The sequence below is a fragment of the Meles meles genome, chromosome 8 (genome assembly GCF_922984935.1).
Source record: "Meles meles chromosome 8, mMelMel3.1 paternal haplotype, whole genome shotgun sequence".
Taxonomy (NCBI): Eukaryota; Metazoa; Chordata; class Mammalia; order Carnivora; family Mustelidae; genus Meles; species Meles meles.
In genome coordinates this window covers 8,327,350-8,341,689 of record NC_060073.1, presented here as the reverse complement: position 1 = coordinate 8,341,689, position 14,340 = coordinate 8,327,350, and the positions used below count along the sequence as shown (strand labels likewise).

At 47.9% G+C, this 14,340-nt stretch overlaps 1 protein-coding gene across 1 annotated transcript; it reads left to right on the top strand.

Annotated features, from left to right (window-relative positions):
• Positions 1–2,116: 2,116 nt before the first annotated feature.
• LOC123947975 (phospholipase A and acyltransferase 4-like) lies at positions 2,117–7,983 on the top strand. The gene is made up of 4 exons (XM_046014338.1): positions 2,117–2,160; positions 5,452–5,560; positions 6,336–6,604; positions 7,717–7,983. The coding sequence occupies exons 1-4, from the start codon at positions 2,152–2,154 to the stop codon at positions 7,816–7,818; spliced, it is 489 nt and encodes a 162-aa protein (XP_045870294.1). The 5' UTR covers positions 2,117–2,151; the 3' UTR covers positions 7,819–7,983.
• The last annotated feature ends 6,357 nt before the right edge of the window (positions 7,984–14,340 follow it).

Sequence of the window (14,340 nt, the reverse complement as noted above, 5' to 3'; positions counted from 1 at the left end):
CATGCCAAGGTGGCCCATCTTAGGAAAGCTTCGGCCCCTCCAGACTCTTGAGCTCCTTTCAGAAATAAAGCTCACTTGGAAGCGGACGGGTAGTGCCGGCCCGGGACCAAGGCCAAAGGAACCAATAGACCTTGGACCGTCAGGAGCTCGGGTCCAAAGAACCTGGAACCAGAGGATGACGTTAGTAGAGGGGGTGCCCTTCCCGAGCCCCCCAAGCATAAGCTCATTCTGATGGGGGTCCTGCTCACAGCAGCAAGCCTGCTTCATTCTCTGCCGGCCGCTAAGCCAACTGCCCCCGCTTTTCCTGCCAGACCCTGTAGGGAATGCAGTAATTGTCTGAAAACCAGCTGCAGCCTCTTTGTAGCCTTATAATAAAGCCGTTGTGGGGCGCCTGGGTGGCTCAGTGGGTTAAGGTTAAGGCTCAGTGCTTTCAGCTCAGGTCATGGTCCCAGGGTCCTGGGATCGAGCCCCACACTGGGCTCTCTGCTCAGCACGGAGCCTGCTTCCTCCTCTCTCTGCCTAGTTGTGATCTCTGCCTGTCAAATAAATAAATAAAATCTTTAAAAACAATAATAATAATAATAATAAAGCCGCTGTGCCAGTGAATGGGAAGCAGGTAAGTGCATCTTATGTGTTGGTGACCTAGCCAGGGGCCATCTCCCCGTCCTGCCCCCACCACACACATGGTCGCTGGCTTTCTCCCAGGCTCACAGAGCCCTGCCGTTCATGGGGCAGCAGGAGTCCCTCCGCAGATCCAGGTGATGGTCTGGGAGCGGTCTGAGACTGCTAAGGAAGCCCTCGACTGGTTTAGGAGAAGAAAGGTGACCCAGTTCCAGGCAGTGAAGGGCGGGGATGAGACCGTCAGGGGGTGATGGGAAAGCTGTAACTCCCAGAATCCCAGAAACACGTGATAGGTGATGCCGTCGGTTGGGTGTCGGACTCTTGGTTACGGCTCAGGTCCTGATCTCAGGGTCATGGTCTCAAGTCCTGCATCCGGCTCCAAGCTCAGCACAGAGCTGGCTTCAAAGTCTGTCTCCCTCTCCTACTGCCCCTCCCCCGATGTTCACACCAACACATGTGCTTTCTCACGACCAAATAAATAAATAAATCTTTTTTAAAAAGAGAGAGAGACAAGTGATGAGAAACATCTCCCTTCACTGCCTTTGGACACTGCCAGGTCAACACGTGCCCCTCGCACCTGTTGCAGCCTCAGCGGACCAAGGCAGCCGGTCTCCAGGTAGCTTCGAGACCATACATGGCAGGACTAACCCCATCTTGAATTCACTTTGCTTTGAACACTTCTCCCTCCCTTGTGACTCCACAGTAGACCCGTTCGTACGCTGTAAGCGCACTGAGGGAACTAGCTGACCTTGGGGTAAACCCGAATGGGGGAACTAGCTGACCTTTAGATTTGAATGAGAACACTGAATTAAGACCGAACACCCTGCACAAAATAAACTAACCAACACTCATTCTTTCACGTCACTCCCTAAGCCTTCATTACTATGAGCTTGCAGTAATCCGTTCTGTTGAGAATTTCTTAGGGAACTTGAAGAACCTGGCCCAGGTTTATTGAAGACGTTTGATTGATGGCTCAAGGCCTGGGGAAGCTTTGGCAGGTCTCTTTTTCATTCCTCTTCTCCTTTAGAAGACTTGCCTGCATGGAGATGGGACAGTGAATTTTGGGACATCAGTATGCCCTCTTCTCTCTTAGCTAGCTTTCTTACCAAAAATCGTTTTCCATGCCCCAGCACTTGGTCTCTTTCCATTTACTGGTGTGTCCTACAGTGAGCAGATCGGACCTGGGTTCAAGGACAAGCCACAGTGATTCCATCTTCTGAGGTGGGTAATCACTGGCCCTTCCATATACAGAAAATGTTTACTCTCCTTAAAAAAAAAAAAAAAAAGTTGATGATGGCTTCTGAGTGAATCTGCTGGTTATGTGTCTGACTCTTGGCCTCAGATCAGGTCTGGATCTCAGGGTCTGCAATGTGAGTCCTGCTTTGCGCTCCAAGCTAGGTATGAGCCTACTTTCAAGAAAACAGATTCCTCTGCGGTACTTTATAAAGAGTATCAAAAGGAAAGTGAAAGCAAAACTGTCAATGTTGCTATAAAAGTGGGTCCACACATAGCTGAACAGCAGACACCACCATGGCTGAGGTAAGCCTCCTGGAACTTTCTATCTGTGGCTCTCCAGCAGCAGGGCAGCCCCCTTCTCTAAGAGACTGAGTCTGGGTTCCTGGTCTTGGGCACACTGAACTTCAGAGTTTGGAAAGGCTTTAGAAGGATATTATGGAAAAGTCTTAGTTGTTTCAAAGTCTCTTTTCCTGTAGGACAGTGAGGGCTTCAGGCCCAGTGAGTCTCCCCCATCCTTTGGCTCAGCACAGGGCCCAGGGGCTCCTGGGGAAGGAGCTGTGGTGGGTGGGGGGGTTTGCTCACCTGAGCTGGGGAGCACCTGGTGTGTGAGTTGGGGGTGGGGGGTGTTCCAGGACTTGGGAAGTGAGGAGATCCCCAATATGCTTATCCCCCTCACGGGGGCTGGAGTTCAGTGCCTGCCCAGCTCTACCCTCCCCCTTCTTGGCATCTGTCCTGCCTCATAGGTATGCTGCAATTCCAGCTTTCTGACTCCGGATCTCCCTTTCTTTTTTTTTTAAGATTTTATTTATTTATTTGAGAGAGAGAGAGAGCGAGAGAGAGAGAGAGAGAATAAGCCAGGGGAGCTACAGGCAGAGGGAGAGGGAAAAGCAGGCTCTCTGCTAAGCAGGGAGCCCAATGCAGGGCTCGATCCCAGGACTCTGGGATCAGACCTGAGCCTAAGACAGATTCTTGACTGACTGAGCCACCCAGGTGCCCCAACTGATCTCCCGTCCTGTTAGCCCTGATGTGCAGATCTCCACAGGTCCAGGCAGGGGCAGGCCGGCTCCCGGGTTGGTTGGTGTGCTCTGAAGGGGAAAGAGTTGAACTCAGGCAGTTCCAGGAAATGAGGCCGTTCTAGGAAAGAGCAGCCCAGTCTGCACCCAGCTGATCTGCGGGGGTGGGCCAAGGGCTGGACTGTTGCCAAAACAAATCTGGTCTTTGTTGCCGGGCAACCTCTCCTTGTCCAGGCCAGCTGGGTTGACCATTTAACTGCCAGCAGCTACAATGCAGGCTGTCTGGGCCTGACCTTAGTTAGACATGGACTCTCGGAGTGAAAAATCCCCTTTTGATTCCAACATGGGAACCATCCCTGGGCCTGCCGTGCCCTGGCTGAGAGTGGGGAGGAGCAGGGCCCCATGGCCCTGCCCCACGGACCCTCCAGCCCCTTTTCCATGCAGAGTCCCTCTGCCCCCCATTCCAGGCCAGACCCTTCACTGGATCCTGGAGAGGAAGGAGCCCAGGGGGCAACATACGGGATCCTGCCCCAGGGGAGCTCGAAGCCCAGAGGGAGGTGCAGACAGACACAGGGAACCCCAGCAGGACACGATCCATGCAGAGGGAGGTACAGGTCCCAGGGACCCGGCGACCCAGAGAGTGGCAGCTGAGGCAGACTGGGACCCTGAGGGCAGCTGCTCAGAGAGGGATGTCTTGTGTGGGGGAGAAGAGAAAAGGAGGGGGTGGGGAAGGTGACCACGACCTTGAAAGCCAGATGTGCAGAAGACCTAAGGCAGGAGCCAGCTCCGTGTTGAGGTGAAGGGCAAGCCAGTCAACCTGCGGGCAGAGGGCGGGAAGGGTGAGGAGGGCTGAGGAAGGGCTAGTCAGCAGGGCCTGTGAGCTGCCCAGAGTGTGTGCACTGAGCCCTGAGGCCATGGGAAGGTCATAGTCAGATGTGCCCCTTGAGAAGGCCACAGTGGGTCTTGGGGAGACTGGATTGGGGTAGCTGGGACAGGAGACCAGGGTGGGCATAGGGGGTACAGTCAAGAAGCTGTAGAGTTGAGAGACCTGGCTGGCTAAGTCAGAAGACCATGTGACTCTTGATCTCAGGGTTGTGAATCGAACCCAGCTCCGTGTCGGGTGTGGCGATTACTAGAATAAATAAAATTTAAAAAAATAATACTCAAGGCTGTGAGGTTTTAGAGGCAGGCCCAGAGACTGACCTGATGAGTCCAGAGGGTGGGAAGTGGACCAGGACATGAATTCAGGGGAAATTCCCAGGGTTAGCTTTGGTAGTTGGATATTGGTGTGACAAAGAGGACTGAGGGAAGCTGACCCTGGGTCCCTGATTAGGTGGCCTGGAATGAGGGGCAGAGGGGTGTGGCTTGCTGAGAGCAGACACAGAAGGGAGAGAAACTGAAACATTCTCCAACCTGATGCTGTGGAAGCCCAGGAGCTGGGGGCAGGGGGGAGCAGGCACTGAGGAGCAGAAAAGAGGTATGGATGGGGAGGGAGGCATGAGCAAATCAGGGGGAGAAGAGGCAGCTCAGCGCTGCCCAGCTAAGTGTTCTGGGCCAAGCCCCTGTCTCTCTGATCCTCAGTGGCCCACCTGAGCAATGGGGTAATGCTTCCTTCCCCCAGGACTGCGGAAAACGTGCCTACAGAGGCCTGTTTGTGCACATTGGGTGCAGGCCCCCTCAGGGCCAGAAGTTGGCCAGCCCTACAGATCCTCAGGTCCCCTCAGGATGCTGTCAGCTCGTGTCCCTTGGGTTGGCATCTCCAAGGGTGGGTGTCCTGGGGCTGGAGGGGACAGAATCTGAGGAGAGCAAGTGCCTGGTGCAGCAAGTGCTTGGTGCACCAAGAGGTGTGGGGAGGACTTGCAAAGGGTCAAGAAGCTGCTGACTCACCTCCCTGGCCGCTGGGGAGGGGTCTGGGGCTCCCAGGCTCAGAAGAGGTTTTCACACAGGTGGTCATGTCCGCACACGCACGCTCACAGCCTTGGTGTGCACACAAGTACGCCCAGCACACACATGCATACCCGACATACACACACACACAGATGCGCCCATGAGTATGCCCAACACATACATGCAAACCCTACATGCACACACACAAGTGTGTGCATGACAATGCCCAACACACACACAAAAATCCCCATACAACACAAAAGATGTGCACGTGAGTGTACCCCACATACACGCAAAATCCCAACATATACAGCACACGCTGCTATGCATGTACATGGAACACAACACAGAGAACACACAAGCACCACATGTACATATACACACGTGTGCATGCCATACAACGCGAGCATGCACACACACACATACATAATAATATGCACGCACTGAATCAATCTCCACTCTCCTATTCCACAAGGACATTTTCTCCAGGCTTCCAGCCCCCAGTTGTGTGGAATCTCTGAACATGACGGCAGGATCAGGACCCCACAGGAGCCAGGAGTTCCCTCCCATGCCAGGCTCCCACCAAGTGACGAGCCTCACCCAGTGGGGTCCCCAGGCCAAGCTGCAGGGCCCCAGTTGGGCTGTCTACTGTTGCCTGGAAGGTTGCTTACACCACCTTGGGTTTTTGTGTTAGTTTGGTCAGGAACTCAAACCTGGAGACCTGATTGAGATTTTCCGCTTTGGCTACCAGCACTGGGCCATCTATGTGGGAGAAGGTTATGTGATCCACCTGGCTCCTTCAAGTAAGTGCTGTTGGAAATATTATTTTCAAAATATTTGTTATTATGATGAGAACAATTGGAAGAAAGAGCTGAGAAAGGGAAACCTGAGTTGGTTTCTCTCTGACTTATAGATCATACATTCATATCCCACTAGGTAACCGAGTGGGGTGCCATAGGTCTGGGGGCAGGGAAGGCAAGTGCAGTGCACGTTCCAAGGAGGGGGAGGGGATGTGGAGCTTCTGATCGCTGGGGTCCAGCTCATGGGTCACTGGTGGTCACATTGTCTGGGTGACGTCTCCCAACATCAATATTTTGATGATCAAATGGAGATAATATTTACTTCAAAACTTAAAGGTGATGAAGTCATCACCTTTATGGAAAGTTATGGAAAAGTTATGGAAAGTAAACAATGTATGATCACATAAACTGGATCTCTTTCTGAAACGTGTGAGGTCACAAAATTAAACAAAGAGTAAATATTTGATGATCACAGCTTAAAATGGCAACATCTTTGAACAACCTTGGTGTTCAATAATAGGGCTTGATCAGATAGACGATTTATACCCATGTGATGGAATACAGTGACACTAGCATCAGTAATCATGACATTCACCGAGCTGAAAAAATACTCACAGCTTATTCCATAAAAAGAACAAAATCTGTGAATGCTCTGATTACATTTGTGAAACAACAAATAGCAAGACCTCTATAGTGTACTCCCTTGGTCCTCCTTCTCCCTCCCTGTCCTGCCTTCCCCTGCAGCGCCTGATGACCATGGTGGTGTCTCTGATTCCAGGTGAGTACCCAGGGGCCGGCTCCAGCAGCATCTTCTCCGTTCTGAGCAGCAGGGCGGTGGTGAAATGGGAGCGCCTGCAGGATGTAGTGGGGGGCTGCCGCTATAGGGTCAACAACCTCTTGGACGACAAGTACACACCACGAGCTGTGGACCACATTATTTACTCTGCGAAGGCAAAGATTGGTCAGGAGATGGAATACAATGTTCTGAAAAAGAACTGTGAGCACTTTGTCACCTACCTGAGATATGGTGAGCCCGAGAGCAGGCAGGTAAGGCCCTCTTTGAGACCATCCCACCCCTTCCTGGAGGTCTCATTGGGTTGGGGTGACCATCTGCTCAGCCAGAGGGGAGAATCACCATGAACCACTGGCTGGGAGTCAGGATGTCTGAGTTCAAATATTCAATCAGCTTTGATCCACTGGGGGGGGGGGGTGTCTGTGGACAGGTCATTCCCTCCCTGGGCCTCAGTTTCCCCATGTGCAGAAGGAGATTGGATGGAGGACCTGTGGAGGCCTGCCAGTCTGCCTTCTAGGATCCTTCACCTCTAGGATCCACCTTAAAGGCAGCTCTTGATGCCCCCAAAGGGTGTCAGGAAGAGTGTAGGCCAAGTCAGCATCAGGACAGGCCCCAGAGAGCACTCAGGCGAAGGATGCTCAAGGCCCATGGGCTTCTGTACAAGCTCAAGGTTTCATTTATGGAAGGTCTGGGGCACAGTTTCCACCCCCACCCCTTCTGGCTTCCATGTTTGCTTTTTGCACAACACAGCTAATAAATGGCAGAGGCAGGATTCCAACCCCAGCTCTCCTTCTCTAGAGTCTCTTGCTCCCCACTGCCCAGCTGCAGAAACCGCATGGCCAATAATGTCAAGTAGAGCCTCACTCCTACTCCGAGTTGGGTCATTTCTTTAAGAACTTGTAAAGAGCACTCCTGTGCCTGGCAGAACCGGGTGTGGGGGAGGCAGCGAGGAACAAGACAAGTGACACACGAGAGGTCCTTGCTCCCCCGGGGGGGCACAGGTGTGACGGGGTAAGTAGTGGAAAGCCATTCCTGCACCACCTCCCACTGGCCGCAAGGGCTGCCTGATGGCCGCCAGGATCTCAGCCATCGGCCTTCATCTCCTCGTCCTTTGCACAACCACCCTCTGGGGATTTAGGGGCTTTAAATACCCACAGAGTGGGTCCAGTTGGCCTTGGGCCCGTGTACAGCCCTGGCCAGCGGCTCCACCCAGCGGTTCTTTCCCCATCCAGCCCTCTTCTCCCCATTCCCCTGCCAGTATGTCTTGACTCCTGAGTGAGTCTCCTGGAACTGAGTGTTCTTGTTGAATGGACAGCCCGTCCTCGGATCCCCGACAGAGTGTGACCTCCCCTCCTCTCTCTTGCAGGTCAAAAAAGCAACTAAGCAAATTTCCATCGGGGGAGCAGCCTTTGCAGTCCTTGCTGCCATTGGATTTATGGTATCACGAAACAGGCATCAGAAGCAATAAGTTGAAGGGCCTGACCCACAGTGGGGACGTTATCCACTGAGCGGGTCTGGTTGTGCCAGAGGTTTTGAGATTTGGTTTGTGGGTTTCATTCTGTTTTATAGTGAGGCTTATTTTGACAGAATAAAATAAAGCCCAGCAAGGGCGCACTTTACGGGAGAAAACGCAGCAGGAACTGGCTGGCGTCAAGTCTGTTGGGGGCGCAGCGGGGCTCGGGGCCTGGTCACGCCAGCTGGCGCCCTGGGCCTTGGGTGCTGCTCTCTCCCTTTGTCTCTGTGGCTGTGTCCTTTGTCTTGCAGGAGTCATCCCAGCTCTGGCTGTTTCAAGTCCGGGGTAATTCTGGTAATTCTGGTTGTGGGGAGACAGGGGAGCAGCAAGGGAGACCCACAGCCCTGACTGATGGACCCGAACAGAACCCAACAGACAGCTAGGACCCTCGGCCTGGAACTAGAGCCAGCTCGGCTTCTCGGACTCTGCAGCTGGAGTCTGTGGGTGTTTGGCAGAGTCAAAACCAAACCAAAGCCAACATCTGCCATGAGGAAGTCAGTAGAGGCTCTTGCCGATCTTGTGAAATTCTCTCCTATCTCCCTCCGCTCTCCACACCTGGAATCTGGGGTTACATATAGGAGGTTAGGGTGAGGGGCAGTATCCTACTTCGAGAGGCTACCACAAGGTCTTACAAGCAGTGGGGCACAAAATCAGAACCTTTAGAAGTCTGCTCTGGTGACAGATGTCCCTGGCTGAAAGCCACTCATTTGGCAAAGCAGGGCAGAATCCCAGGTGGTCTCGGGATGCCCGGGGTCACAGAAAGAATGGGGGTGCCCGAGTGCAGCCGAGTTCCTGACCATCTGAGCAGAGAAGCCGTTTGTAAACAGTGCCCACTCCCCTGCCCTGCCAGCTTTGAGCTCCGGGTTACCATAGATCACCATTAAGCTCTGGCGCTGGAAACCTCAGCGCTGCCTTTTTCAGCCCTCCATTGGTTCTGAAAGCCTAAAGGGAGCAGAGGAGCGCCACCTAATGGATTCTGGAGCCACTTACACTGAGCCCAGTCCAATGACAAGGGAGGGCAATTCTGACCTGGGTAGAACACCTGACCATCATTGCAATAGGGACCTTCCCCAGAGGACGGGCAGGAACATCCCTCAAGCACAAAGTTTACCCATCATAGAGAACTGCAAAGTTTCAGCTCTTTGGGGAAACAATATATAGTATTTGTTGGGTTTATTTTTTTATTCTTTAGTCCCTTGGCATTTTTTTTAGCTATTTCCTTCTTCTTTCAATTCTTTTTTATTCTTTTTAAATTTTTATAATATAAACATATACATTCTATACATATAATTTTTGGTTTCCTTTCATTGTATTTTTTTATAATTTTTTTAAGATTTATTTATTTATTTGACAGACAGAGATCACAAGCAGGCAGAGAGGCAGACAGAGAGAGAGGAGGAAGCAGGCCTCCCACTGAGCAGAAAGCCCGACATGTGGGGCTTGATCCCAGGATCCTGGGATCATGACCTGAGCTGAAGGCAGAGGATTTAACCCACTGAGCCACCCAGGCGCCCCTCCTTTCGTTGTATTTTATTTCAGTTTTGGATATATGTAGGTTTTGCTTTCTTTCCTATTTCAAGATCTAGTTTCCTTTAACAAGCAAACCAAAACACAACCAAGATCTAGTTGTTTGTTTTGTTTCTTGTTTGATTTTTTTCTTCTTTTGTTCTGTGTCTGGTTTTTTTCTGTTTTGTTTTGTTTCTGTTGTTTTTGTTATTGTTGTCTTTTCTCTTTCTTTATTCTATGCCTTTCTGGACAAAATGATGAGACAGAGAAATTCACCCTAAAAGACAGAACAGAAGGTAGTACTCACTGCCAGGGATTGAATCAATGTGGATATAACGTAGACGTTTGAAGTAGAATTTAAAACAATGATTATAAAGATACTAGCTGGGACTAAAAAGGCATAAAAGACACTAGACAATCCCTACCTGTAGAAGTCAAAGAACTTAAATCTAATTAGGCCAAAATTTCAAATGCTATTATGGAGATGCAATCCCAAAGGGACGCTCCAAAAGTGAGAATAAGTGAGGCAGAAGAAAGAGTCAGTGATATAGACAATAAAATGATGGAAAATAAGGAAGCTGAAAAGAAAAGAAAAAGACCACTACTGAATATCGAAGGGAGACATAGAGATCTTAGTAATTCCATAAGTGAAATGATATGCAGAGAATAGAGGTCCCAGAAGACAAAGAGAAGGAGAGGGGCAGAAGGTTTCTTTGAACAAATTATAGCTGAGAACTTCCCTAACTGGAGAACAGAAACAGACATTCAAGTCCAGGAGACCAGAGAACCCCCGCTCAAAATCAATAAAAATAGGTCAACACCTCCACATATACTAGCAAAACTTGCAAATTCCAAAGATAAAGAGAAAATCCTTAAAGCAATTTGGGATAAGAGGTCCTTAATCTACCAGTGTAGAAACATGAGGCTGGCAGCGGGGCTGTGCACAGAGACCTGGCAGGCCAGAAAGGACAGGAAGGATATATTCAGGGAAAAATAAATGGGAAAAACATGCAACCAAGAATACTCTGTCCAGCAAGGCTGTTATTCAGAATACAAGGAGAGAGAGAGTTTTCAGGACAAACAAAAACTAAAGGAACTTGTGAACTAAACCAGCCCTGCAAGGAATATTAAAGGGGATCCTTTGAGTAAAGAGAGAGCCCCAAAATAACAAAGACCAGAAAGGAACAGAGATAACCTACAGGAACTGCTACTTTACAGGTAATACAATGACACCAAATTCATATCTTTCAATAGTTACTCTGAATGTAAATGGACTGAAGGCCCTAATCAAAAGACACAAGGTAACAGAATGGATAAAAAAGCAAACCCACTGATATGCCATCTGCAGGAGACTTATTTTAGTCCCAAAGTCACTTCCAAATTGAAAGGGAGGCACTGGAAAACCATTTATCATGTGAGTGGATTGAAAGAAAGCTGGATCCTCATACCAGACAAATTAGATTCCAAACCAAAGACTGTAATAAGGGAGGAGGAAAGACATTATATCATAATTAAAGGGTCTATCCAACAAGAAAATCTAACAATTGTAAATATCTATGCCCCTTACTTGGGAGCAGCCAATTTTATAAGTCAATTAGTAACAAAATCAAAGAAACAGATAAATAATAACACAATAATAGTAGGGGACTTTAACACCCCCCCCCTTAAATGGCTAGATCATCTAAGCAGAAGATGAATAAAGAAACAAGGGCTTTGACTGACACACTGGACCAGATGGACTTCACAGATATACTCAGAATATTCCATTCCAAGCAACAGAATACACATTCTTCTCGAGTGCACATGGAATATTCTCCAGAATAGATCAGATATGGGGTCACAAATCAGGTCTCAACCAGTACCAAAAGACTGGGATCATTCTCTGGAAAATTTCAGACCACAGTGCTTTGAAACTGGAACTCAACCACAAGAAGAAATTTGGAAAGAAATCAAATGCATGAGGGGTACCTGTGTGGCTCAGTGGGTTAAGCCATTGCCTTCGGCTCAGGTCATGATCTCAGGGTCCTGGGATTGAGCCCCACATTGGGTTCTCCACTCAGCGGGGAGCCTGCATCCCCCTCCTCTCTGCCTGCCTCTCTACTTGTGATCTCTCTCTCTCTCTCTCTCTCTCTCTGTCAAATAAAAAAAAAACCTTTTAAAAAAAGAAAAAGAAATCAAATGCATGAAAACTAAAGCTCATCTTACTAAAGAATGAATGTGTCAACCAGGAAATTAAATAAGAATTGAAAAAATTCACAGAAACAAATGAAAATGAAAACGCAGCTGTTCAAAATCTTTGGGATGTAGCAAAGGCGGTCCTAAGAGGAAAGTATTTAGCAACACAAGTCTTTCTCAAGAAACAAGAAAGGTCCATTTTTTGATATGATTATCTGTTTTATATGTGTTGAGTTTGAGAAGTTCTTTATAGATCCTGGACATCAACGTTTTGTCTGTACTGTCATTTGCAAATATCTTCTCCCATTCCGTGGGTTGCCTTTTTGTTTTGTGGACTGTTTCCTTTGCTGTGCAGAAGCTTTTGATCTTGATGAAGTCCCAAAGGTTCATTTTCACTTTTGTTTCCTTTGCCTTTGGAGACATATTCTGAAAGAAGTTGCTGTGGCTGATATTGAAGAGATTACTGCCTATGTTCTCCTCTAGGATTCTAATGGATTCTTGTTCCACGCTGATATCGAAGAGGTTACTGCCTATGTTCTCCTCTAGGATTCTAATGGATTCTTGTCCCACGCTGATATCGAAGAGGTTACTGCCTATGTTCTCCTCTAGGATTCTGATGGATTCTTGACTCACATTTCGAGTTTATCTTTGTGTACGGCATAAGAGAATGGTCGAGTTTCATTCTTCTACATATAGCTGTTCAATTTTCCCAGCACCATTTATTGAAGAGACTGTCTTTTTTCCACTGTATATTTTTTCCTGCCTTGTCGAAGATTATTTGACCATAGAGTAGAGGGTCCATATCTGGGATCTCTATTCTGTTCCACTGGTCTATGTGTCTGTTTTTATGCCAGTGTCATGCTGTCTTGGTGATCACAGCTTTGTAGTAAAGCTTGAAATCAGGTGATGTGATGCCGCCAGTTTTATTTTTGTTTTTCAACATTTCCTTAGTGATTCGGGGTCTCTTCTGATTCCATACAAATTTTAGGATTATTTGCTCCAGCTCTTTGAAAAATACCGGTGGAATTTTGATCAGAATGGCATTAAAAGTATAGATTGCTCTAGGCAGAATAGACATTTTGACAATGTTTATTCTTCCTATCCAAGAGCATGCAATGGTCTTCCATCTTTTTGTGTCTTCTGCAATTTCTTTCATGAGTGTTCTGTAGTTCCTTGAGTACAGATCCCTTACCTCTTTGGTTAGGTTTATTCCCAGGTATCTTATGGTTCTTGGTGCTATAGTAAATGGAATTGATTCTCTAATTTCCCTTTCTGTATTTTCATTGTTAATGTATAAGAAAGCCACTGATTTCTGTACATTGACTTTGTTTCCTGCCACATTACTGAATTGCTGTATGAGTTCTAGTAATTTGGGGGTGGAGTCTTTTGGGTTTTCCATATAAAGTATCATGTCATCTGTGAAGAGAGAGAGTTTGACTTCTTCATTGCCAATTTGGATACCTTTTATTTCTCTTTGTTGTCTGATTGCTGTTGCTAGGACTTCTAATACTATGTTGAACAAGAGTGGTGAGAGTGGGCATCCTTGTCGTGTTTCTGTGAAGACATACAAATGGCTATCAGACACATGAAAAAATGTTCATCATCACTAGCCATCAGGGAGATTCAAATTAAAACCGCATTAAGAGGGGCGCCTGGGTGGCTCAGTGGTTTAAGCCGCTGCCTTCGGCTCAGGTCATGATCTCAGGGTCCTGGGATCGAGTCCCGCATCGGGCTCTCTGCTCGGCAGGGAGCCTGCTTCCCTCTCACTCTCTCTGCCTGCCTCTCTGCCTACTTGTGATCTCTCTCTGTCAAATAAATAAATAAAATCTTTTAAAAAAAAAACCGCATTAAGATACCACCTTACACCAGTTAGAATGGCCAAAATTAGCAAGACAGGAAACAACGTGTGTTGGAGAGGATGTGGAGAAAGGGGAACCCTCTTACACTGTTGGTGGGAATGCAAGTTGGTGCAGCCACTTTGGAGAACAGTGTAGAGATTCCTCAAGAAATTAAAAATAGAGTTTCCCTATAACCCTGCAATTGCACTACTGGGTATTTACCCCAAAGATACAGATGTAATGAAAAGAAGAACCATCTGTACCCCAATGGTTCTTTCTATGGAAAGAACCAAGATGCCCTTCAACGGATGAATGGATAAGGAAGATGTGGTCCATATACACTATGGAGTATTATGCCTCCATCAGAAAGGATGAATACCCAACTTTTGTAGCAACATGGACGGGACTGGAAGAGATTATGCTGAGTGAAATAAGCCAAGCAGAGAGAGTCAAGTATCATATAGTTTCACTTATTTGTGGAGCATAACAAATGACATGGAGGACATAGGAGATGGAGAGGAGAAGGGAGTTGAGGGAAATTGGAAGGGGAGGTGAACCATGAGAGACTATGGACTCTGAAAAACAATCTGAGGGTTTTGAAGGGGCAGGGGGTGGGAGGTTGGGGGAGCTAGGTGGTGGGTATTAAGGAGGGCATGTATTGCATGGAGCACTGGGTGTGTTGCAAAAACAATGAATTCTGCTATGCTGAAAAGAAATAAAAAAAAGAAAAGAAACAAGAAAGTTCTCAAATATATAACCTAACCTTACAGCTAAAGGAGCTGGGAAAAGAACAGCAAATAAAGCCAACCCCAGCAGGAGAAGAGAAATAATAAAGATTAGAGCAGAAATCAATGAAATAGAGACCAAAAGAACAATAGAACAGCTCAACATAACTAGGAGCTGTTTCTTCAAAAGAATTAATAAGATCAATAAAACCCTAGCCAGGCTTCTCAAAAAG